At 42.5% G+C, this 25,601-nt stretch overlaps 1 protein-coding gene across 5 annotated transcripts in view; it reads right to left on the reverse strand.

Annotated features, from left to right (window-relative positions):
* Positions 1–25,601, reverse strand: part of LOC5513456 — a 72,506-nt gene that overhangs the window by 38,225 nt on the left and 8,680 nt on the right. For 3 of the 5 annotated variants that reach the window (XM_048722877.1, XM_048722876.1, XM_048722875.1), the window contains 21 exons: positions 25,281–25,465; positions 25,056–25,130; positions 24,390–24,615; positions 23,938–24,114; positions 23,292–23,333; positions 18,848–18,928; positions 14,330–14,398; positions 13,859–14,092; positions 11,476–12,720; positions 7,424–7,681; positions 7,091–7,164; positions 6,349–6,496; positions 5,859–6,105; positions 5,565–5,710; positions 4,235–4,398; positions 2,830–3,040; positions 2,687–2,716; positions 2,412–2,507; positions 1,903–2,111; positions 1,316–1,429; positions 573–879 (listed from right to left, as the gene is read on the reverse strand). In XM_048722877.1, the coding sequence (XP_048578834.1) occupies positions 573–879; positions 1,316–1,429; positions 1,903–2,111; positions 2,412–2,507; positions 2,687–2,716; positions 2,830–3,040; positions 4,235–4,398; positions 5,565–5,710; positions 5,859–6,105; positions 6,349–6,496; positions 7,091–7,164; positions 7,424–7,681; positions 11,476–12,720; positions 13,859–14,092; positions 14,330–14,398; positions 18,848–18,928; positions 23,292–23,333; positions 23,938–24,114; positions 24,390–24,615; positions 25,056–25,130; positions 25,281–25,465 (4,338 nt within the window). The remainder of the gene's footprint in view (positions 1–572; positions 880–1,315; positions 1,430–1,902; positions 2,112–2,411; positions 2,508–2,686; positions 2,717–2,829; positions 3,041–4,234; positions 4,399–5,564; positions 5,711–5,858; positions 6,106–6,348; positions 6,497–7,090; positions 7,165–7,423; positions 7,682–11,475; positions 12,721–13,858; positions 14,093–14,329; positions 14,399–18,847; positions 18,929–23,291; positions 23,334–23,937; positions 24,115–24,389; positions 24,616–25,055; positions 25,131–25,280; positions 25,466–25,601) is intronic. The other 2 variants (XM_032383007.2, XM_032383008.2) reach the window with 2 other exon arrangements.

Consider the following 25,601-nt stretch of genomic DNA (forward strand, 5'->3'; position numbering starts at 1 on the left):
CTTAGGGGTTTATTTGGAAGGCGCCAAGTGATTTTACCATCTTAGGGGTTTATTTGGAAGGCGCCAAGTGATTTAACCATCTTAGGGGTTTATTTGGAAGGCGCCAAGTGATTTAACCATCTTAGGGGATTATTTGGAAGGCGCCAAGTGATTTTACCATCTTAGGGGTTTATTTGGAAGGCGCCAAGGGATTTTACCATCTTAGGGGTTTATTTGGAAGGCGCCAAGTGATTTTACCATCGAGGGGTTTATTTGGAAGGCGCCAAGTGTACCGTGCGGAGACTGAACGAAGTGAGAGTATAACTCTAGATCTACACGGAGAATAATAAATAGTGTCACAAAAGGTCCTATCTTTCAGGGGCTATCGGGAATTTTGCGAAGTAGGCGTAGGGATAGAACTCAGACAACGTGTACACTCCATTCTTTGACACAAGCTAGTTACACTTATAAGCCTTTCCCTGACAATACTGCAAAGACACATTCAACATGCTCTCTCCGCTCTTAAAAAGTCGAACAACACAAGCTACCTTCACCGAATATCTGTTTACACCGTCACGCATATCCAGACTCACCTGTGTCGTCATAAGTAAACACATAGGGGACATCTTCAGGCGCCAGGAACCTTGTGAAGGCATACAGTGAACTAATGTACATTCGGGTATATCGGTACGGTGCGTTGCCGCTCTGTCGTCCAATCGTGAGTCTTGCCTGCTTGTTCGGGACGGGAGCGGTGGGGGTACCGTCCTTCATTGAGTCCCGGAAGGCGCCATTGATGTAGAGCATAAGTCCTTCTTCTTTTTTCCACGTAAACACGAGGTCTTGCCATTCATTTGTGGCGAGCTCTGTTGAAAGCTTCCAGGTCTTTGTAGATGTCACCACCTAGGATATCGTAATGGTTTTGTTAGACGGTATACGTAATGGGACTGTTTGGGGAAATGGCAACTTGCACTAAGGGTCATGTGACATTTTTAATGGTAAGCTAGCGTGACCCGCTTTTGGCGGCAGAACAACAGCAACAAAAACAGTAACTTATGCTTATGAATCATCTAGCAGAGAGAAAGGGTTGAATTTCATTGAAATAGGGATATATGGAAGATATTTTCGAATGGATTAATCATCTTTTCACTTGGCAGACATGTATAGTGTGCTAATAGAGTTATTGAGTAGGGAAAATGACAGGCGCTGTGTTGTTTATTAACGTTGATTACATGGATTATACTGTTTGTGCGACATCTATGCTGCATTACCGTGACACAAGTTACGTTCGTTCATTTAATAGCAGACACTGATGATTGCGTGACGGCTGTTGCGTTACCTTGTAGTTGACGGTGTTGTTTTGGAGGTAGACAGAAACTCCACGAGAATCTCCTGCAGAGTCGAGGATTAAGCGCTTGTCTTTGTAACTCTTGGCGTCATCGTCAAAGTTGAGCTATCATAAGAAGAGATCAATTAGAACAAGATATACCTGAATGTGAAGCTATCATAAGGGGTGGGGGAGGTATTAGAGCAAGATATTTCTGAATGTGAAACCATAATTGGAAGATCGCCATCAAAGATTAGCCATTAAAAGAGACACAGAACATTGTATACTTGATGGAAGTGTTGGGCACTTCTTTTCATGCACGATCTCTGAAAAGCTCTGCCTGATTCTACTTGTATTTAGAAAATTATTGCCTTTTTTTCAGAATTGTAACTGATTTTTCTTAAATATATTAAATATTATATTAATATTAAAGAAAATATTAAAAATAAAAATATTAAAGAGTGACACCAGTATGTTAAATTTGTCCTCCAATTTTGAATGAAAACAATAGCAAAGATGTTGCTGACAAGAGCTTTTAATGAGATATGCGTCGACAAAATGGCAAAATGGCGGTGTGTTAAGCGAGACATTGAATATACCTGCATTGCGAAAGAGAATCCCTTGATGCACAGGTCAGGGTCTCCAAGGCACTGTCCGTAAAAATCGCCCGCGTCGAGCCAAGAGTCCACGCCATTGAGCTGGAGACCGCCGTCCACTGCCTTGATGTGACCGTGGGAGGCGATAGGACTTGATCCATGAATCTTGTTGTTGTAGATCTTCTGCGCGGTCCAGAAGTACATGGGTGCCACTGCAGGATCACGAATGCGAAATATGCTCACTCTGTCGTTAATAACTGGGTAGCTTCAACTCTATACAATAAAAGCAATATCTAACGAGCATTAAACTTAAGCCTGTGGCCCTCAAACTGCTACTAACCTATATGAAAATAATTCAAGGAGATTATTTTACTTCTTGCGCAAGCCTGTGGTAATACAAAATGAGCGCCCCTGGGTCATATACAAAGTGGCTTTCAAAAAAAGGCTGTTTTCTGCCAATTTGCTTGATAAAGGTAAGAACAGCGTAAATGAAATTAGACGTGTGAACCCACCTGCAGACTTGCCGAAGATAGAGATGCTGGTATCAATGTCCGGGATAAGAGTGTTGTTGGAGATGAAATCCTGGACTTTCTGTGTCAACAAGCCGTCTATACAAAATTGATCATCATCATCACCATTACCATTAGCACAATTTGTTTTTAAAGAATACTAGATGGGCAGAATACTAGAGAGGCATATATATTGACTATCTTAATTTTCTTAATTATTGGTATCCTTTTTATTTGTTTGTAGTCTTCAGCCAACTGCAAGCGTTTTAAAATCTTACCATTTTGGAGTTCCTTATTACTCTTAGGGCCTGAAAAACATTCAAACAATTTCTCTGTAAATAATAGATATAAACAATAACAAAAACAAACAACAGTAGAGAAACCTCCCACTAAACCCCCTGGTTTCCCTGACCCGACTCACTTGGCTTTTTGCAGATGTAGCTGTACTTGGCTTGGCATTGCTCGTCATGCCACCTGCCCTTCTTGGTCACTATTGCGCATGTCACTCCGCCGTTGTTAGGCGACCTCTCATCCCAGTTAGTGTACGATGACGTCATCTGGTCACTCCAGACCCAGTCTCCCTCGCTGTTTTTGTCGTTGTAACCGATCCACATGTCGGCCTTAGAGTACACCTGAATGAGACCAGAGACGTTTATCAGTCGACAAATAAGATCACACAAGACGGAATTCACGTATCGCAACACTAAAACTTTAGTGTCACGCTACAACGGGTTTGCGTCGGGCGGCAACACATATCAAGAAAATTCAGCCAAAAATTGGCGTTTTTGCCAAACGCGGTCACTTCCATATAAGGAAACTAATATATTTCTTATTTGGAAAAACTGCATCATTTTTATTATTTTTGACGTTATCGTACCGCAGGTGCTTCATAAACATTATGACTTGTAATCAGAAGAGAAAAACAGTGACTGTGACCATCTTTGGTCAATGGAGAAAGTATCTTAAAAGAAACTAAGTGTCCTCGGTTCCAGTCCCTCAAAACGACAACGTTTTCTTCATATGTAGAAGAGCTCGCGCCACTCAAGGGGACTCCATAGTTTGTTTTGTTGTTCTTGCAAAACCTGTATCAATAGTTCTTAAACTTTGTTTTTGCAAAAACATTTTCCCCAAAAATTGCATTCTAAGACTAAGATTCTAAAATGGGCCTTTCCTGTTTCCCGTGACCTGTTGACAGTGAATTCACACCGAATCTTTGACTTTTCTAGCATATTATTTTTAGGCAAGAACTCGAGCTTGTCAGGCGTAACCTCGCGACGGGTTTAAAGATATCGCCTTCACATTTTTGGGATCTGATAGATAATTATACCATATCATGAAGTGTGTGAGGAATTTTCGATTTTTGACTGAAGATCGCTTTTATAGCACTTTTCGTGTCCAAATTTCGCCAGAAATGAGAGTTCCAACTTTGATTGGTGATATTTTGTTGACAGTGTCAAATAACAAAAAGTCCTCACACACTTTGGTAGATCATCTATTTGTCATTGAGATGCAATGTGCAAGTGCATGCGCAATAACGCGAAGGTGCATTACGCTCTAGAGTAAACTCCGTACTTTTGAGTTTGAGGCCTCAAAACTTAAACACGGAATTAGCTATTGCAAAAATAAAACTTGCAGGATATAATTCAATCTTTTATTTGATATATAGTTTGTACATGTAGTGAAAATTGCGGCGCGACAATATTTTTTTCCGCGGATACGTCGTTTACCTTTACCGAGACCTTAAATGTGATATCATGGTCTGCTCGTCATCTGATAGGATATTTACCTACCTCACCCACCCTTCCCCAAGTATTGTTCCCCCTTACCTGTGATATCATGGTCTGTTCGTCATCTGATAGGATGCTAGCGAGTCGCCCGTCGTCCAGCTGACAGGCCGAGCTAGCCTCGTCCCACGACTTCTTATCCTCTACAAACTTGTAGCAACCACGAACGCTATTCAAAGTCAGCTTTTTCCATCCAGAAGGGCAATCTGAAGCAAAAGTTTTGATATTGTTCTTTTTTTTTACTACAATATTAACCCTTTCACTCCTAGGTACTTTTGATCAAAATTGTATGAAAAACAGACTGAAAACAGAAACCTCCCCCCCCCCTATTTCAAGTCCAACACTACCAGTTAAGCTAAGCTACCGCTTACGGTATGCCTTGAAGTTTCCAACAATGCACTGCGGTGCCTTTTCTTTCTAGCAAAGGCACTGCTAAAGCCTAATGCTTACAACAGTTTTGCTTGTAATTTGCTTAAAAATTACAGCTTTTTCACATCTGGAGAGTGCATTAGGACATCATGAAGTCTATTTGGGCATAATTAACGCTGTGCTTATGGATTTTTGCACGCTGAGGTTGATTCAATGGGATAATTACTTGCTTCACCAAGTGAGAAAGGAATTTTCTAGTGAATGGCCTCATACTCTCCAATGTTGGCCATCTTTGCTACCCAACCTTATTCAAAAATTGTTTTCAGGCTTATTCTGGGTTTTTTGCACCTGAAAATGTTTTGTTTGGCTTCGGTGCAAAGAGAATTATAAAAAAAACTGTTATGATTCTGGGGGATGAGTTTGCCCGCCTGTCTGTCAAGGTGTTTCCAAGACTCCCATGATTCAGTGCAGGCATGCAAAATAGGCTAAATATGGTGACTCGCTTCTAATGGAGGTTCTAGCATTGATTATTGTGACTGATTGCTGTAAAATGGGACCTGACGGAGCGCAATAAAGGTATCTATTTGTGACTTGATCTGTGTTTGCTTGTCTCTATTTGTAGTTCGGAATTTTGTCTTTTTTGGTAAGAAATGTTTCTAAGTTTAAGCATTTGTTTACAAATTGGTCAGAAATCAAGGTTGATATTTTGAAAAAAGAGTTAATTCATTTACATTGCTTGGACGCGCTTTTGAAGGTCGTCTATGCCTTGGAGGAATCCATGAGTATCCGGATCTGGTGATGTTTAGTTTGCATTTCTGACGTTTTGGAGTTGGGCCTATGTTTTACATGCGTCTCAGGGCGTAATAATAATGAAAGACTTAAAGTGCCTCAATCAGCCGTATTGGTAAATAAGGCAAAATTTATTATTTCTTAGGTTGTTACTTGTTAGGTAGTTTTTTTTCTCATTGTTTTTCGTAATAGCGACATTTCTAAGTGTATATACCGTCGGCGTCTCTCTTGCAGAGGAAGGAGTTCTTCTCAGCACAAGACGAGTCTCTCCACTTGCCCTCTTCTGCATCCAGGACCACGCAGTCCATGCCAAGATCATGGTCATCTTTGGCGCTGCTGTCCCAGTCAGTGTACACGGACCTGAATGGGGAAAGGATCACAAAGCCATTATTAACAAAGAGACCACTTTGGCCAACTCCTGTCTAATACGACCAGTTTAAATACTCAACTCCGTAACCTAGTACTGGTCGAAACAAAACAACCTGTCTTATCCGAACAATCTACATACTTGCTTCCGTCGCTCCACCTCCAAGTCCCCGCCGCCTTCTGGTCACGGTATCCAAGCCACGACTCGATGTTTGTGAAGTTTTCAAGAAAGCGCTGCTCGTACGCATTTGTTACGCTGAACAGATCACCGCCCGCTGACTGGCAGTTAGCGCGGGCGTCATCCCAATTGCTCTTGTCGAAGACGACCTTGTAGCAGAAGGCGCCGAAGTCTCCCATCGCTCCAGTCCAGCCGCTTCCACACTTAAGATCTGGCGAAGAAAATAAACGTCCTGTCACCTGCCATTTTGTCAAACGTACAAAATAGAAAGCGAGACAAAGCATTTTCATAGACTGAAGCTGCTGGGATGTATTCGATGTGTGAATTTGTCAAAAATCAAAAGTCTTTGATTTTAGATGGCCATTTTAGGATTTCATTATCATATTCTTTATGTATCGCTTTTGTATAAGGTGTCATGGAAATACTTTTTAAACCATTTAAATATTGGCCCTACCTGGCTTGGGTCGAATCAAGTTTTTCTTGCTCGGGCTGCTAGGTTTATCGTGTTGGCTTCCCTCTGGGGGGAGGGGGAGGGGATAGGGGTTGCCACCTTGTGGGAATAGCGGCGGTCCGAAGGTGCCCTCATCAAAACCCTCGTCTTTCTGATAAGTATTTACAGATTTACAGAGTTAAATAGTAATGACCAGTAAAGTTTGTTTTAGCAGCTACTTCCATTGGCCAAGTATTAGAAGCTTTTCAGATATTTCGACTGAATTTTATAAATGATTCATAGACCTTGCTTTTATAACATGGATATTTCGAAATGCTATCAAATAATTGGTCTTCAGTAATAAATAAAAACAATAGCAAAGATGATGCTTATTAAGAGACAGGGCAAGGCCCGAGCCAAATGTTCCATATTAATGGAGACTCCGAAAGAAAGCAGTTGGACCAAAAATCTAGGCCAGGCCATCCTGTCAATGCAAACAGTAGCCCTCTCATTCTTACTATAGCCATGTTCGATTTGTGTTATTTCGACTAGTGATAGTAAATAAGACATTTCAGACATTGAAAAAATGGTTGCGGCCACATAAAACACAGAGCTTTATTACCAATATTTCAAAGTTAACAAAGCATAAATATAGAAGGAAAATGGAAAAAAAGCCAATAGCCAATTATGTTGATGCTGCTGTTGATGACAATTAAAATGATCAAGATACGGATGGTGGTGGTAATACCATAATGTAATACCTCACCTTTTGGGAGTTGCCAAAGTAGCCTTGTCCGCCCTCTGGGGGGATAGAGTAGGGATAAATCGGTGGTGTGCTTCCTAAACACGATAACACACGACAAAGTTGAAGACACAGTAATGTATACAAGGTCAAACAGGGGGGTAGTGTAAGGATAAAAGACAAGAGACAAACTTGATTTTATTATGTTCAGAAAAGACGAAAATCACGCATAAGACCCAAATACAGTAAACCGAAATCTCACAAAGGTCTAGAAAAGATTATCTAATTTTTCATTGAAATCTTTGCAGGGACGCTATGCTACAGCAAATCTCCGTGCTTAACTTCTTGCATACTCACCTGGTCCGTCGAAATTTTCGGAATTGTATTTCATTGGTGGCAGTTCGGCGTGGTTAAGTGGAGGGAGCTCCGCGTGATTCAGAGGCGGCAACATGCTGCTGGTCTTACCGAGGCTGTTTTGCATCTGGTCAGCGGTTATCTTATACCGCGCACCCTCCGTGTTGGCTCCGTTGGAGAAGAAAAAGTTCATTTCAGGATTGGACTGCGCATGCTCCAGTGGGGGCAACATTGGTGGACGAAAGTTTTTGAATTGATCACCTGCGATAAGCAATGATGCCATTATAAGGATGTAAGCAGGGTTATAAGCATGGTATTGACGTTTTGTAGCCAACTGTGGCAATTGTTTTTACTATGGAGAAAAAGTGATTATTTGTAAAAACACTCGTAACGTAAATAACGTAATACTTGGTTTACGTAGGTATCATTGTCTTTGTCTAGATTAAAAGATCTTAGTTATCATGCAAAATGATGACCAGAATTGCTAATTTACATAATAAATTATTAATCGTGTCAAAGGGACTATTGATTCAAAGGTGACTAATTTGTGTATTAGTATAATAAAACGTTGAATGGGTTAAATAATAATTAGGACAGTTAGTGCTAGTTAGGTTATATAACAATGGTGAGTTAATGGTTATGGTTCTTGTATCAGGGTTTCGCTTTACATTTATGTTCGAACACATATATTTAATGTATGCTCTGAACCGAGGATTCTCTTAAAGTGTCTGTCAATGCAAGATGCAAAAAGCTGTATCTGTTTCTATAAAAAGTCGCAAGTACTTCCACTTCACGACCTTGCAGCGACTAGAATAGCGAGTAACCTGGACTTCCAGATAAGTTCTTCCTCAAATTGGTTGATAGTAATAATGTACAGTGCGGAGGTCAGACAGTAATTGGTTGGTCACAGTCACATCATCATCAGACATCACAGTCTGTCAATGGATCACCATGTCACAAAAAAGCCGTTCGGTTTATGAAGGTTCCCAATTCACAAGTTACTAATGGCTGCCCATGTTGCTTTGCTCATGCAGGTTTCAATATTACAGATGTCCATAGGAGGAGGAAGATACTTCTTAAACAGGTTTATATATATAAAGGTTTGTCAATGGATGTCCATCTCAGGGGGGAGATGTTCTGTTTATAAAGGTTTCCATACAACGGTTCGTCAATGGATGTCCATGTCAGGAGAATATATGTTCTGTTTATACAGGTTTCCATATAACGGATCTCCATGTCAGGGGGAAGATGTTCTGTTTATACAGATTCTCATATCATTGTTTGTCAATGGCTGTACTCATGTTTCCTCTATTTGTTCTGGTGTGAGAACTAACAACATGGTCAAGGGTGCCGTTTGTAGTTTGGTTAATGAATGATCCGTCTGTCGTTGTGTATTATCAGTGGACACGTCAAGCAAAACAACAGTTGTCTGAATCAGCTTGTCCGTATTCGTTATACAAACCCAATATTCGCTTGCAGGTCTCGTTCCCAGTCCGTCTCAGCATGCGCCCATTATCCCAGCATGCAATGAAAAATCAAGATCAAACCTTGTGATTTGTAGTTTGGCATCCAAGCACTCGCCCCAGGCCCGGAGGGTCTGTTACCAGGGTTACTACGCTGGTACCATTGTTGAAGTCGCCCGTTCGCTCCAGATAACCTGCTTCCGAGATTACTACGTTGATACGATTGCTGAGACCCCCAATTAGGGTACCCACGGGCGGGGTTTGTCTCGAATGGGTGGGGAATATTATAGCGTCCGACACCTGTTTCATCTTGAGGAAGCATGAACTTTGTGTTTGTACGTTGATTTGTAACGTAGCGCTCATTGACAGAATCGAGATCATTATAATTCCGTGAATCTTGTTGCTCTAGGGAATTTGAGAACACATTATTGTAATTCCTTGAATCTTGTTGGTCTGGGGAAGTTGAAGGTTCATTATTGTAATTCTTTGAATCTTGTTGCTCTGGGGAAGTTAAAGGTCCATTTTTGTAATTATTTGAATCTTGTTGGTCTGGGGGAGTTAGAGGTCCATTATTGTAATTCCTTGAATCTTGTTGGTCGGCGGAGTTGAATGCTGCATTGTTAAAATTCTGGGAAATCTGTTTAGGATATTCCTTATTTCCTTCTATGGTACTACCAGGATTTGATTGCTCTGGAGTCAAAGAGAAAAGGGGTTGGTTCTGGTTGAGTTGCATTGAAACACTGGCGCCATCATTCAAAGGCGGATTCATGTTAACACTATTAAAACTAGGAATTCCTTGGCCAAATATGGAGCGCGAAGGTTGCGGTGCTGTGTAAGAATTTGGAGAATCATTTGATAGCTGAGATGTTTGAAGTGTGGACGATTCTAACGATGGCGATGGTAAACGTGGCTCGGAATGTGGTTGTGAGGATGGAGATGGTTGTTGCAATGATGTTGATGATGGTGAAGAGAGGAAAGTTGACTGTGATGATGATGATGGCAACGAGTACTCGGGTGGTGATGGTGATTGCATAGATTGCTGCGGAAGCGAGGACGTGATCGATAATGATGACGTCGACAGCTCCTCGGTGGACGATGAGTGCGGTGCCCCATGTGGTGAAGAGGGCGATAAAGACGAAGTCAGTGCAGATGATGACATTTCTTCGGTCGTCGATGAAGAGTGTGGATCGTGCTGGGATAATGATAGGGATGGAAAGGATGATGACGATGATGATGTTGTTGTTCCTGGTGGTGACGCCGACGATGATGCCGATGACAATCTCGATGATAATGATGGAAAAGACGATGACAAAGAAGACCATGAAGGAATATGCGATGCCGAGGCTGTTGACTGCGATGCTAATGTGGATCCTATAGAAGATGACAGTGATGATACTTTCTGAATCGGATGTAATGATGACAGCGAAATTGAAGATGGCGGTGATGGTGATGACATGGCTTGCAAAGCCGAATCGTTGTCTGGCTCATCATTTTGAGTGTTTTGCTGTTTAGGTAATTGTAATGAAAAGGGTTTTCTGTCTGTAACTAATTGCGAACTCGAGGTCCCCTGTTCAAGCGATGACTCTGGTGAGGAAGATACGGATGTGTTATCTGAGGATGATGGTGACAATGGTGGTTGTCTTTCTGATGATGATGGTGTGGGAGAGTTCTCGCTATAGGGTAAGGCTGATAGTGATTGTGTTTGCATAGTTGTTGGTGACGTTAGTGGCTCCGGTTGCTGGTCATTAGACTCCACTGCCTCTCCACTAGCTTCATCCTGTAGTGATGTGGTCTGTGTTCGTCCCGCCTCCTCTGACGGTTGCTGTGTATTTTTATTTCCTCCTGGAGAAATCACCCTCGATGAGCTGCTCAGTAAAACGGGGAACGAGGAACCTGGGCTGAATGGAAAGACCAGAGGGCTATCATCCTGTACTGGGACGCCTGTTTGAACTGTATACGGTCTTACACCGTCTTTGAGCTTTTGTTCTATTCGTGCTCTTTCGGTCGCGTTTTCATCAACAACAGTATTTGAAGGATACCATCCTGCCTGGCCGAGTCCGGTGTAACCATTGCTTGGAATCTGATTCACTTGGTATTTTGGCAGCGGTTTGGTCATACTAGTCTCGTTTGACGTCGTTAAGTTGTCATTTAGATCTACAAGTTTCTCTAAGTCGTTATCTAGACTTGCGTCATTGCTAAAAGAGCAATTTCTTCCCTTGTTATTATCAAGAATAAACCCACTGTTATTGAAAGCACCTGGTTTAGGAAACTTAGCATCGCGGCTACGTGAATACTCCGGCCCCGAAAACCACACTTGTCCCCCCTCCCCACTATACGAATTCTGTGGCGAATATGATTGATCTGCAACCAAATTCGATGTCCTATCATATCCCTTGTTAATATAACTGCTATAAGTCTTAGAATCCAAATTCTGTGTTAATGGAATTTGTTTTGTGTAATGTATGAACTGGCTCTTTTTGGTATTGCTAGAATAATGGCTGTTATTCTGTTGTTGTGAGGTCGTTGCTGGGACCAGCTTTATAAAATTACCGTCCTTGTCAGTCAGTGCAGTTTCTTTTTGGGGTGACGAACCTATGAATGATTTTCTTCCTCCTGGTTGGTCAGCGTAGATGTTTCCCTGTGATTGGTAGCCTGAGTTGCTTGCACCTGATTGGCTCCTGAACAAACCCGACGAGCCTGGCGGATTTCTACTTGACGGCACACTAGATTGGCCAGCGTTGTAGCCTGCTTGACTGGATTTGTAGCTCAGAGGCGGCGAGCCTAGGTCTGATTGACTTCTCGTCGAGCCAGTTTGACTGGAAAGGTAGTTACTTGGTTGGCTATTAAATGATGATGATTGATTTGGTTGATAGTTTTGGTAGTTGCTAGAGGCATGATTGCCATCGGTAGAACTACTGCCTGAGTAACCATAATTTTGAAACTTCGGCAATTGGCCATTTGTTGCCGACTTCATACTTTTGTCCTTCTCTGCGGATACAGAAGCTAAGTTCGTTTGCTCCGCGTTACTATAGCTTTTATAAAATCCTGGAGTTGATGTAGTATTGTTTTGACTATTTGTAGATTGGCTTCTTAGAATATTTCCTCGCTGAAAACTTGCTTCCAAGCTCAGCAAATCTCCTCCTCTACTGTTTCCTTTGTTGGAACTCATATCTCCGTTTGCGTTGTCCGGCTTGTAGTAAAATGATTGGCTATTAGCAAAATTAATCAACGGAGAGTTGGCAGCGATTTCGCTGGAAGGTACAAGTGAAGGCATTTCTGGGGAACTCTGCGGTAAACCCTTACCATTGTTAAGCTTCTTTGTTGTACTCGCTTGCTCGACGCCTTTTAGTAATGGAGGAAGATTAGCCGCTCCCTCCGTCCCATGGTGCAATTGGGGGAGAGTCTCGATATTATTATAAATCAAAGGTGGTAAATTAGCCGAGTTATCCTTTCCGTGATTCAACGGGGGCAGTAAGGACGACTCTATCCCATGATTCAAAGGGGGTAGATTTGCAGCAGCAGCGTTTCCCTGGTTTAGGAGGGGTAATTCCATCCCTTGATTCAATAGAGGTAGATTTCCAGCATTTTCAATCCCGTGATTCAACGGGGGTAGATTCCCGGCATTTTCAACTTCATGGTTCAACGGGGGTAGACTTCCGGCATTTTCATCACCCTGATTTGAAGGCGAATTTCCATTCCGATAATTCACAAGGGGCTGACTTGCGACGCCGGCTTGTTGCGTTAAAGGGTTTGCTTGGTTCAAGGGCGGCAAGTATGACGACGAAGACTGGTCAGCGGCAATTCCAAATGATGGAGTCCCGTCCGTTTGTGGATTACCTATGAGAAAAGTATTAAAAAGTTGTATCCCTTTTTACTTGATAAATAAAACCATATATTTAGCTGGCTAGAGCGAATTCTAAGCTAATACAGTAATGATTGTTACGATACTGTGAGCACGCGAGACGAGACTGGAAGAGAAGTAACAAGGATTTAAACGTCATAATAGCAGGAAATAGTTATATAGTTTACACATTTGCTTTTGAGTAAAGAAGTTGAAATAGTCGTTTAGAATTACTAAGGACAGTCCCATAAAATCCATCAAAGATTCGTATTTTATATTTATCTTCTATTCATTTATATTAATGTTGAAGGAATGGAATGCGCAGATAGCAGTCATACTGTACTTACAGAAAGGAGGCGCGCGATGCATCTTGGTTAGTCTTCGTCGGGTTAGTATGTGATAATAAGTGTCACATAGACGATGCTTGGAAGTCACGACACAAAACGCTTAAGGTTGATTTATCTTAGTTTTAGAGTACATTATCACTGAATTACTAAAAAATTAGAAAGTTGATAAATAGACGCTAACACGTTCTATTTGTCTAAGATATGAGAATTCATAATATTATTTTCTATTGTGTCTTGTTTACTCCGCTGCTTACCAAATTTTTTTATGCATCATTTTTAGTTTAATTTGCTTACACACAAAAGCATAAGCTACACACATTACGGCATGGTTGAGTAGAAGGAACGGGAAGAAGGAATGCACAGGTCACAAAATAAATGTTCTTAAAACAGTAACTGCAATCACAGTGCCAACACAGAATGCCCTTATAGAAAGCATAGCAAAATCAGTCAGTTAACGTCTGTCGTTGTGGGGAATCAGAGTGGCAAGACTAAAAGAATTACCAAAGTCATTCAAGCGGGGTATAAGTAAAATAAATTGTCACAGCTACTTTTTCTCTAAGCCTCGAAGTCCATGTTGAGTTGGCCTGGCTACCCTTAATCTGAAAATCCTTTGATGTGACAATGCTGCTTTGTTATTGCTTTATCTATCTGTTTTGTAAAATGGGTACAATTCAACAGTTTCTTAAGTGTATTTTTTTTATTAATGACTACGCGTTTTCTGTGAAGAAGGACGTTGTTCTAAGAAAAGCATCTTTATCGCTCTGCAGGTAATCATTTCTAAACATACCGCCTTCTGTTTTATCTTTGTTCTTGGCAACATCACTCTTCTTTGGGATCTTCCCGGATATCTCAACTTCCGGTGTCAATTTCGCCTGTACTGTGCTTGGTAACCGCCCCATGGAGTACCGCGATGATAGAGAGCCCGCGGTCAGATCGTCAGCGTCGTGTTGATAGTCAGCATCAGGATCGCGGCCTGTGACGGCGTTATCGAAAAACGAGCCGCCCCTGTCTTGACTTGTTTCTTTGAAATAAGTAAAAAAAAAATAGCGTAAAAAATATATTCTTTCAAAAGTCGTCATTTGTATTTTAAGGCCCAGCTGGTAGCCCTCGTCATGGGTCGATTTTCTCCATTTTCTAAATATGTTTGTAACGCCTGCTCCACAACAAAGCGCTTTTCGCCCTCTTTATTGAAGCAGAATGGAAACAAAACAACACCATCATGACATTCTTTCGCGAGGCTCAAATGTGTGGCATTTACCTTCAGATGCGGCGCTTTCTGAGACGAGATCGGATCCCTGTTCTTTTCCTTCAATGGTGGTTGAAGGCCCTGAAACATCAAACACATTAGAAAGGAAATGATATTCACCAATAGCCTCAGCTTTGAGAGAGTGGCGCTGTTTGTATGGGGCTTAAAGGGGCATTATCACGGTGAAGAGTGATTTTAGCGTCATTTAGGCAATCTGAAAAACAGTACAAATCATGCGGAATAATTGAAATATCGACCCAGGTTTATTTAATGACCTTTGATCTTTCAGATAAATACGATATTTTGGTTCAAACGCCTTACATCGAGCGGATGGAAATGGATAAAAAATAGTACTTTAAGGTTTCGGAACAGGCTGTACCTTTACTCAAACTAGATCCTTCGCATAAAATCTATTTTACGGAGAATTTGTTCATTTCTATTTATTACAAATGGGCGAAGTATTCAGGGAGATTTTACATTGTTTTGTTACACACTTTTTCATATTTTATTAAACTTTCTTAGAACAAGCGTGCGAGTATCCCTTTAATGCTGGTTAATATTGGCGCTGTTTGTACAAGGCTCAATGCTGGTTGATATTGGCGCTGTTTGTATGGGGCTTAATACTGGTTGATAATGGCGCTGTTTGTATGGGGCTAAATGCTGGTTGATATTGAGGCTGTTTGTATGGGGCATAATGCTGGTTGATGTTGGCGCTGTTTGTGCGGGGCTTAATGCTGGTTGATATTGAGGCTGTTTGTATGGGGCATAATGCTGGTTGATGTTGGCGCTGTTTGTGCGGGGCTTAATGCTGGTTGATATTGAGGCTGTTTGTATGGTGCTTAATGCTGGTTGATATTGGCGCTGTTTGTATAGGGCTTAATGCTGGTTGATACTGGCGCTGTTTGTATGGGGTTTAATGCTGGTTGATATTGCACTGTTTGTATGGTGCTTAATGCTGGTTGATATTGAGGCTGTTTGTATGGTGCTTAATGCTGGTTGATATTGGCGCTGTTTGTATAGGGCTTAATGCTGGTTGATACTGGCGCTGTTTGTATGGGGCTTAATGCTGGTTGATATTGAGGCTGTTTGTATGGTGCTTAATGCTGGTTGATATTGGCGCTGTTTGTATAGGGCTTAATGCTGGTTGATATTGGCGCTGTTTGTATGGGGCTTAATGCTGGTTGATGTTGGAGCTGTTTGTATGGTGCTTAATGCTGGTTGATGTTGGAGCTGTTTGTATGGTGCTTAATGCTGGTTGATATTGAGGCTGTTTTTATGGGGCTTGATGCTGGTTGATATTGGCGGTGTTTGTATGGGGCTTGATGCTGGTTGATGTTGGCGCTGTTTGTATAAGGCTTCATGCTGGTTGATAATGGCGCTGTTTGTATGGGGCTAAATGCTGGTTGATATTGAGGCTGTTTGTATGGGGCTTGATGCTGGTTGATATTGAGGCTGTTTGTATGGTGCTTAATGCTGGTTGATATTGGCGCTGTTTGTATGGGGCTAAATGCTGGTTGATATTGAGGCTGTTTGTGTGGGGCTTAATGCTGGTTGATATTGCACTGTTTGTATGGTGCTTAATGCTGGTTGATATTAAGGCTGTTTGTATGGTGCTTAATGCTGGTTGATATTGGCGCTGTTTGTATAGGGCTTAATGCTGGTTGATACTGGCGCTGTTTGTATGGGGTTTAATGCTGGTTGGTATTGCACTGTTTGTATGGTGCTTAATGCTGGTTGATATTGAGGCTGTTTGTATGGTGCTTAATGCTGGTTGATATTGGCGCTGTTTGTATGGGGCTTAATGCTGGTTGATATTGAGGCTGTTTGTATAGGGCTTAATGCTGGTTGATATTGGCGCTGTTTGTATGGGGCTTAATGCTGGTTGATATTGGCGCAGTTTGTATGGGGCTTAATGCTGGTTGATATTGGCGCTGTTTGTATGGGGCTTAATGCTGGTTGATGTTGGCGCTCTTTGATGCTGGTTGATGTTGGCGCTGTTTGTATGGGGATTGATGCTGGTTGATATTGACGCTGTTTGTATGGGGATTGATGCTGGTTGATATTGGCGCTGTTTGTACGGGGCTTGATGCTGGTTGATATTGGCGCTGTTTGTATAGGGCTTAATGCTTGTTGATATTGGCGCTGTTTGTACGAGGTTTGATGCTGGTTGATATTTGCGACAATTGTACGGGGCTTGTTGCTGGTTGATATTGAGGCTGTTTGTATGGGGCATAATGCTGGTTGATGTTGGCGCTGTTTGTACGGGGCTTGATGCTGGTTGATATTGGCGCTGTTTGTATGGGGCTTAATGCTGGTTGATACTGGCGCTGTTTGTATGGGGTTTAATGCTGGTTGGTATTGCACTGTTTGTATGGTGCTTAATGCTGGTTGATATTGAGGCTGTTTGTATGGTGCTTAATGCTGGTTGATATTGGCGCTGTTTGTATGGGGCTTAATGCTGGTTGATATTGAGGCTGTTTGTATAGGGCTTAATGTTGGTTGATATTGGCGCTGTTTGTATGGGGCTTAATGCGGGTTGATATTGGCGCTGTTTGTATAGGGCTTAATGCTGGTTGATATTGGCGCAGTTTGTATAGGGCTTAATGCTGGTTGATGTTGGCGCTCTTTGATGCTGGTTGATGTTGGCGCTGTTTGTATGGGGATTGATGCTGGTTGATATTGACGCTGTTTGTATGGGGATTGATGCTGGTTGATATTGGCGCTGTTTGTACGGGGATTGATGCTGGTTGATATTGGCGCTGTTTGTATGGGGCTTGATGCTGGTTGATGTTGGCGCTGTTTGTATGGGGCTTAATGCTGGTTGATATTGGCGCTGTTTGTATGGGGCTTGATGCTGGTTGATATTGGCGCTGTTTGTATGGGGCTTGATGCTGGTTGATATTGGCGCTGTTTGTATGGGGATTAATGTTGGTTGATATTGGCGCTGTTTGTATGGGGCTCAATGCTGGTTGATGTTGGCGCTCTTTGTATGGGGATTGATGCTGGTTGATATTGGCGCTGTTTGTATGGGGATTGATGCTGGTTGATATTGGCGCTGTTTGAATGGGGCTTAATGCTGGTTGATATTGGCGCTGTTTGTATGGGGCTTAATGCTGGTTGATATTGACGCTGTTTGTATGGGGCTTAATGCTGGTTGATGTTGGCGCTCTTTGTATGGGGATTGATGCTGGTTGATATTGACGCTGTTTGTATGGGGATTGATGCTGGTTGATATTGACGCTGTTTGTATGGGGATTGATGCTGGTTGATATTGGCGCTGTTTGTACGGGGCTTGATGCTGGTTGATATTGGCGCTGTTTGTATAGGGCTTAATGCTTGTTGATATTGGCGCTGTTTGTACGAGGTTTGATGCTGGTTGATATTTGCGACAATTGTACGGGGCTTGTTGCTGGTTGATATTGACGCTGTTTGTATGGGGCTTAATGCTGGTTGATATTGGCGCTGTTTGTATGGGGCTTGATGCTGGTTGATATTGGCGCTGTTTGTATGGTGCTTAATGCTGGTTGATATTGCACTGTTTGTATGGTGCTTAATGCTGGTTGATATTGCACTGTTTGTATGGGGCTTAATGCTGGTTGATATTGGCGCTATTTGTATGGGGCTCAATGCTGGTTGATATTGGCGCTGTTTGTATGGGGCTTAATGCTGGTTGATATTGGCGCTGTTTGTATGGGGCTTAATGCTGGTTGATATTGGCGCTATTTGTATGGGGCTCAATGCTGGTTGATGTTGGCGCTGTTTGTATGGGGCTTGATGCTGGTTGATATTGGCGCTATTTGTATGGGGCTCAATGCTGGTTGATGTTGGCGCTCTTTGTATGGGGATTGATGCTGGTTGATATTGACGCTGTTTGTATGGGGATTGATGCTGGTTGATATTGGCGCTGTTTGTACGGGGCTTGATGCTGGTTGATATTGGCGCTGTTTGTATAGGGCTTAATGCTGGTTGATATTGGCGCTGTTTGTATAGGGCTTAATGCTTGTTGATATTGGCGCTGTTTGTACGAGGTTTGATGCTGGTTGATATTTGCGACAATTGTACGGGGCTTGTTGCTGGTTGATATTGACGCTGTTTGTATGGGGCTTAATGCTGGTTGATATTGGCGCTGTTTGTATGGGGCTTGATGCTGGTTGATATTGGCGCTGTTTGTATGGGGATTGATGCTGGTTGATATTGCACTGTTTGTATGGGGCTTAATGCTGGTTGATATTGGCGCTGTTTGTATGGGGCTTAATGCTGGTTGATATTGGCGCTATTTGTATGGGGCTCAATGCTGGTTGATATTGGCGCTGTTTGTATGGGGCTTAATGCTGGTTGATATTGGCGCTGTTTGTATGGGGCTTAATGCTGGTTGATATTGGCGCTGTTTGTATGGGGCTTAATGCTGGTTGATATTGGCGCTGTTTGTATGGGGCTTAATGCTGGTTGATATTGGCGCTGCTTGTATAGGGCTAAATTATGGTTGTTGGTGATGTTTTTTATGGGTTTACTCTGACCCTACCCTCCTACCTGGTGCATTTGAAAGTTTGCTGGGCTGATCGTCGAAGAATCTGGCAAGACCCTCTCCGTTTGTCTGATCATTTGTGATGTCTGGGATGAATACACAAGAGGCAATAAGTGGAAGCTTGAAGGTATATATCTATAACATTGTATGAGCAAATGTAATGTCGGGCAAACGGATAGAGGGATAGGTAGACAAAGGGAGGGACAGACGGATGGGCACGACTGTTGCATGATTCGTGTAGATTCTTATGTCATGTAGACTATTCCAGTGACGTGATGCGCGCTACCGTGGCAGCCTTGTCAGTTTCATGAAATAAATAATAAGAAAGCGAGAAACGCATTATGCGATCGTGTTTAGCTTCACTATATGTTGCTGCATAAAGTCCACGTCAATCAGAGCGGTTATTCCCGTATGCTTACCGGCTTTTTTACTTAGTAGCACGCGTCGCACAACAAAAATGTGAACTTAACAAAATTGCTGACACTTTGAAAAAGCGTCAGGGCTGACACTCTTATTCAGAGTATGCTGGTGACTACTGCCAGCACCCCCCCCCCCCCGGGGGGATATAAGCGTGAGGGAAGAGGGCGAGGCTGTATACCTCGCATCGGGAGGGGGAGGGAGATGTTGGTGTTTTAGAATCGCAATATTTTGTACCATGTTATTTATAAATCATCCCTTCAAACTTAAAGCATACGGATGGTTTATCTGCAACCCGTTTCTTTTAACTCACGACAACGTATGGAAACGCTGTGACAATCTTTATTTCGGAAATTGTTTAAAGGGGTCGTGTATTATGGGGTTGACGTTTTCTATCTTTGGTGTTTTTTGGTTATGAATGTCATGTTTATAGCCGTGTAACCCCTTGGGGCCTCAGGCAAGTTCCTTGGTCCAACCTTCATGCCTATGTTGGTTGCTCGTGTTTTTGAATATTCATATCTCTCATTTTGTGACCACAAAATTCATACCCCCCGTTTCTTATCACCATAAAATAAATCAAGAAAGCATATAGGGGAATCAGGCTACCCCTTTAATATCTAAACTGCAAATTTTAAAAACAGATTATATAAAATGACAGCCATTTTGCTCTCAGTATAAAGGCAACAATTATCTGTTTATTTACAAGGAGACGTTATTTGCGTCAGGGAAACGTACATGCTGCTATAGTAACCAGCCCTACGTATGCGTAAATCATTGTTTGAGGAAACTAGTTTTGATTTACTAGGAGTGTTGGGATTTTTTGGAGAACGCATAGAAAATATGGCACATAATGCAGAATATGTACAACTAAAAACACAAAACTGTTACATTATTATTTGAATCAATTGTTCGCAATTAGGGGAAACCATCACATTGCGCCACACAAGCTGTAACCAGAGGCTATCTGCACAGTGAGCCATGCACTAACACGCTACACCACCAAAGCTGTACCTAGGGATCACCTGCAGAGTTAGCGATGCACGAATACGCTGCGTTACTTAAGCTGTAGCAAGGGACCACCTGCACAGTGAGACATGAACTAGCACACTGCATCACACAAACTGTAGCAAGGGACGACCTGCACAGTAAGCCATACTTTAACCACTGCGCCACACAAGCTGTACCTTGGGACTACATGGATAATGATCCATGCACTAACAAACAGCGACACTCATATCTACAAAAGCACACAGCACCAAAGATGCCTGAACTAGGTCCGGACTGCACAGCAAGGCATAGCAAGGGACAGCAAGGCATAGCAAGGGACAGCACGACATAGCAAGGGACAGCACGACATAGCAAGGGACAGCAAGGCATAGCAAGGGACAGCACGACATAGCAAGGGACAGCAAGGCATAGCAAAGGACAGCAAGGCATAGCAAGGGACAGCAAGACATAGCAAGGGACAGCAAGGCATAGCAAGGGACAGCAAGGCATAGCAAGGGACAGCACGACATAGCAAGGGACAGCAAGGCATAGCAAGGGACAGCAAGGCATAGCAAGGGACAGCACGACATAGCAAGGGACAGCAAGGCATAGCAAGGGACAGCAAGGCATAGCAAGGGACAGCAAGGCATAGCAAGGGACAGCAAGGCATAGCAAGGGACAGCACGACATAGCAAGGGACAGCAAGGCATAGCAAAGGACAGCAAGGCATAGCAAGGGACAGCAAGACATAGCAAGGGACAGCAAGGCATAGCAAGGGACAGCAAGGCATAGCAAGGGACAGCAAGACATAGCAAGGGACAGCAAGGCATAGCAAGGGACAGCAAGGCATAGCAAGGGACAGCACGACATAGCAAGGGACAGCAAGGCATAGCAAGGGACAGCAAGGCATAGCAAGACATAGCAAGGGACAGCAAGGGACAGCACGACATAGCAAGGGACAGCAAGGCATAGCAAGGGACAGAAAGGCATAGCAAGGGACAGCAAGGCATAGCAAGACATAGCAAGGGACAGCAAGGGACAGCACGACATAGCAAGGGACAGCAAGGCATAGCAAGGGACAGCAAGCAATCCGAATCCGGAGACGGTATCACCAGTATGACAAGCCCAAATTGCAGAACAATTGATCAAATGTGAGATAGCAACGACTCCTATATCAAACTGTTTCATCTTATTATAAAAGAATAAAGCCCATTATAATTAAAATAATATCACGACTCCATTCAAGTAATTAGACGGGCGTTAATTTTTCACAATAAACAACGTAAATGATAATTATTCCATGAATTCCATACATTCTCACGCTGTCAATCAAAACTTAAATGGTATTCAACAAAAGGGCCTCTGTTTTCCCATGCATAGCCATGCGTTACGACATGCGCGAATTGCCCACAGTCCTGTCAGTAATAACGGTCAGCGGTCTGTCGCTCTAAAACACACTAGTAAAGGCTTGGAAATAAACAACTTTACCCCAAATCACGTGATTATAACATTACGTGACCTCGACATTATATCACGTGTCACCTTGGAATTTTAATTAACTAGGAACGAGGTAGAACCGCTGACCATATCGCATGTCCTGGATGTCGTTGCTAAAGTCACGTGGTCACGAGTCAGTAGTGTAAGAGAGTGCTGTATGTACACAGGGTAACCGTATACTGTAAAGCTCTGGCAGAAAACTAGAAATGCGTTCTCCAAATTGAAAAAGAATCCCTTTTCTAAATCTTAGAAAATAATAATAAGCTCTACGCGTGGCGTTCTCTAACGTGTCTCTTCTTAATGCTACGCTTCTCAATATGGCGTTTCTTCTTATTTACAGTACGTTTCTTCTGGTAATTTTCGTCGGGAAAGTAACTCTGTAACTCTCCATCACTGTCGCCTGTTGATTGGCAGAAAGAGACAAAAGGCAGCCATTTTAGTGCGGAGTCAGAGCGCGTGTGTCAAAAGTAAGCTGTTGATAAGGAGGACCATCCGACGTTCTCACTCAACAAAACACATCCCTCTCGACGAAGCAAGCTTAGCAAGGTAACCTGTTTTTTTCTGTTGGAGAGTCGCTTCTTTTTCTTTCGTTTTTTCTTTTGCCAATGATTTGAGAAAGTCAAATGCAAAGGAAGCAAATGTGCAGCAAATGCTTGTCAGCGTTCGTGCAAGCGTGGATTCTAGAATTCTACTAGAGCTCAACAGTATACGAAATTCCTGACATACGGGCATTCCCTCACTACTCGTACCATGAGACCTAATTATCCTAAAGCCCTTGTACTGAAAAATACCGTGTGTATTTTTATCGAGAAACAATTCTTTGTATCACATATTCGGAATATGGAAAACTCCTTACAAAAGAGTTGAGCTTGTTGCTTTTAAAGTCTTCTAAAACTTTAGTCTTTGTGCTGAAATTGTTGATTTTCGTATCCCATGCTGCTGTTCGAGTTTCAGCCTCTACAAACGTTTATACTTAATAAGGGCTTTCAAGTAACGTATTCATGAGAATCTGGAGGACAATAGTTTGTTGTGTTGAGATCGTCAGGATTGCCCTACTTATCAACAATGATCATATGCCATCATGAAAGTCAAGGATCAAATACCAACAATAAATTATATCCAAATTTAAAAGGAAAAGCATGATTCGTAAAAATCTCTGATATGTCGTTTATTGGTGTGTCATCATCATGTTGGAAGTGGTTGTGGTTGGGTCGTTTAGGGCAAGGTTAGGGTTAATCTTTGAGTTATTCTAACGACCAGCGTGTTAAAATAGTCAGATATTATTGTTATTATTATTATTGTTACGTTAACGTGGTTAATTATATTAATCAGATTAATACTTTATTCAAAACTTAATTCACGTCATGCTAAAATCATATGAGGCAAAATAAGATTCTCTAACAGCAACATATGACAAAATCTTTAAGAATCCGGGAGTGTTATTTTCTTAACCTCTTGATATCACACTAAAAAGGAGAGACAGTATAGAGCATTGTGGAACGCCCTTCATCGATGCTCATCATATACCACTTCAGCTGTTGGACTTACCGTTTTGCTGGTCGGGCTGATATTGGCTTGACTTGTCGCTCTCTGCAACGATAATAATCACCAATGATGATAATATACAGGAGGGGTAAATAACAAAAGGTCTATCCTTTTTAGTATCGTAACATCCCCAGAAAAACAATACAATTGAACTTGGAGATTGTAAAAGTAGCCGCGTCACACAGATGGCCCAACAATCAGGGACTTGCACTAAGAAATCACGTAACTTTTTGGTGGTACTCGCGCGCGTTCCGGCTTTTGGCGGCAAAATGGCAACAACAAAAAGCAACTTATTCAGCGTTTCAATTCAGCCAGAAAGTTTCTTTATCAGAAAGGGCTTATTTTTGGTCGCTCAATGGCATGAAGGCTTAAGTCATTTCTATGTTATTATATGTTGGTGTAAGTTTGGCACCCAAAAAGTCAATTGGTTTCTTTATGCAGATCGTCTATTACAGGCAAAGTTCTTAAGTGATCAACATTTTGGGCCTAAACATCTTTTTTTGTTGTTGTTTTGCTTTATGTAGGGTGAACACAAAACAATTCGACTTGTGACTGCTTCTGCGAATGTCGGCACCTTTCTAGAATTCCGGCTATCAAAAACATTTTTTTTCTCACATTTACTAATTGTAATTCAATTCTCCCTACTTACTTGTCAGATCATCATTGATGTCCGAGGCGCCAGTAAGATCATCCGGCATGCTTTGCTGGTAGGCCTGAGAATTGTCAGCCTCGCTTCCACCAAGAGCAGCTAGCTGAGAGAACGGGTCGCTGAAAGGGACATCTGACTTTGCTTGGGCTACCTGTGGTGCCGCGGGTATAAAAGGAGCTGGAAATTTGAAGGTGAATTAATATTACATCTCTACGTTTGAATAGTAAAATTATAATAACAATAAGAAATGATAATGATGATCGACTTGTGCTATGGATTCCAACTTTAGGCATTTTTGTTGTTTTACTATGGCAGCACCTGTGTCAGCAGGGAAAGAACTTCGCCAAGGGTTTGAATCTCATACTTTGGTTTAAACATGTTGGGCTCTATCGTAATCGTAAGCAATAATAATCCCCGTGTTTCTACGGTATGAGGAAGAAGACGAATCTCACCCTTCTTTGGTTTAGGGATGGAGTTCTTCTTCATGGCCGCCGCATTAGATATCTGTGAGTTCTTGAAGAGGATGAGAGGGCTAGAGTGGCTGGCGCCGGAGAGAGAGGCCAGAGGTCTGGCCACAATGGGTTGCATACTAGCACCCTCGGGCATGTTGTGCAGGTACTGGAATGGATCGATGATGTCGGATTTCTTCTCCTTTGACTCCTCAGCTGAGCCCTCGGCCTATAATGTGCAAGGAACTTTAATCATGATAGGAAACTAGGACGGCAATGTGGATGATGACGGCAGAAAAGTTATGTAATAATGTTTTATAGGCGGCGGCCCGGTCGTTTAGCGTTAGCTCGTGTTAACATTGAATCGCATGCATTTCGCCAGACAAACTGGTTCAACCGGTTCTACGAAAGCCTAAGTTGTCTCGCCGACAGCCTTGTTCCGCCGAAATGTTTTCTACTGTCTGTCGCCGTTGTGACGTCGCAGGCTAGGCGCGACGCTAAGTCGTAACACAAATCGTTATGTCGTTTGTGTGAGCCGCTAAGAGCGATGCTGTGTTGCAATGTTTTAGTGTCGCTAATGTGAACCAGGCCTAGATCGATGCTTTGTTGCAATGCTGTTATGTCGCTAAGGTGAACCAGGCTTAACGTGGCTTTAGGGATTGTCCTCACCTCTGGGTCGGGTTCTGGTGGCTGCTCGACCTTGGATTTGGCAACATTCTGTTGCTGTTGCTGCTGTTGCTCGGCCTTATAAAAAAAGGGAAAATATAAGTAGGAGCGAATGTGTTGAGCGGTTGTTTAAACTTTACAATAGGTAGGCATCCCTCTGATGAGCTCGGGCTAATGGCTATTGCCATGGCTGCCGTTGCTAAGGTAACCCACTCCACAACCACATACCTGTTGCTGCTGTTGCTGAAGGTAAGCTTCCTGCTGCTCGGGATCGGGTTCAGGCACCTCGCTCTTGGGTTCCTCCATTGGGAATCCCATCTTCTCCAGCAGCTCCGTGGCGGGAGGCATGGGGATCATGGTACGCTTGGTAGCCTCGTCTTCGGCCTCCTGGGCCGCATCTCTGATGGCCTCACCTTGGCGTAAGAAGAGAGGAATTGTGATTTATATGTAGATTAAGAAACTGTTGGGCAATACCTTAAAGCCAAATACAAAATGATGTTGGACAGAGAGGGTATAGAGGAGAGTCACACAAAAACTACCAAATAAATT

This window comes from Nematostella vectensis, chromosome 15 (assembly GCF_932526225.1).
Source record: "Nematostella vectensis chromosome 15, jaNemVect1.1, whole genome shotgun sequence".
Taxonomy (NCBI): Eukaryota; Metazoa; Cnidaria; class Anthozoa; order Actiniaria; family Edwardsiidae; genus Nematostella; species Nematostella vectensis.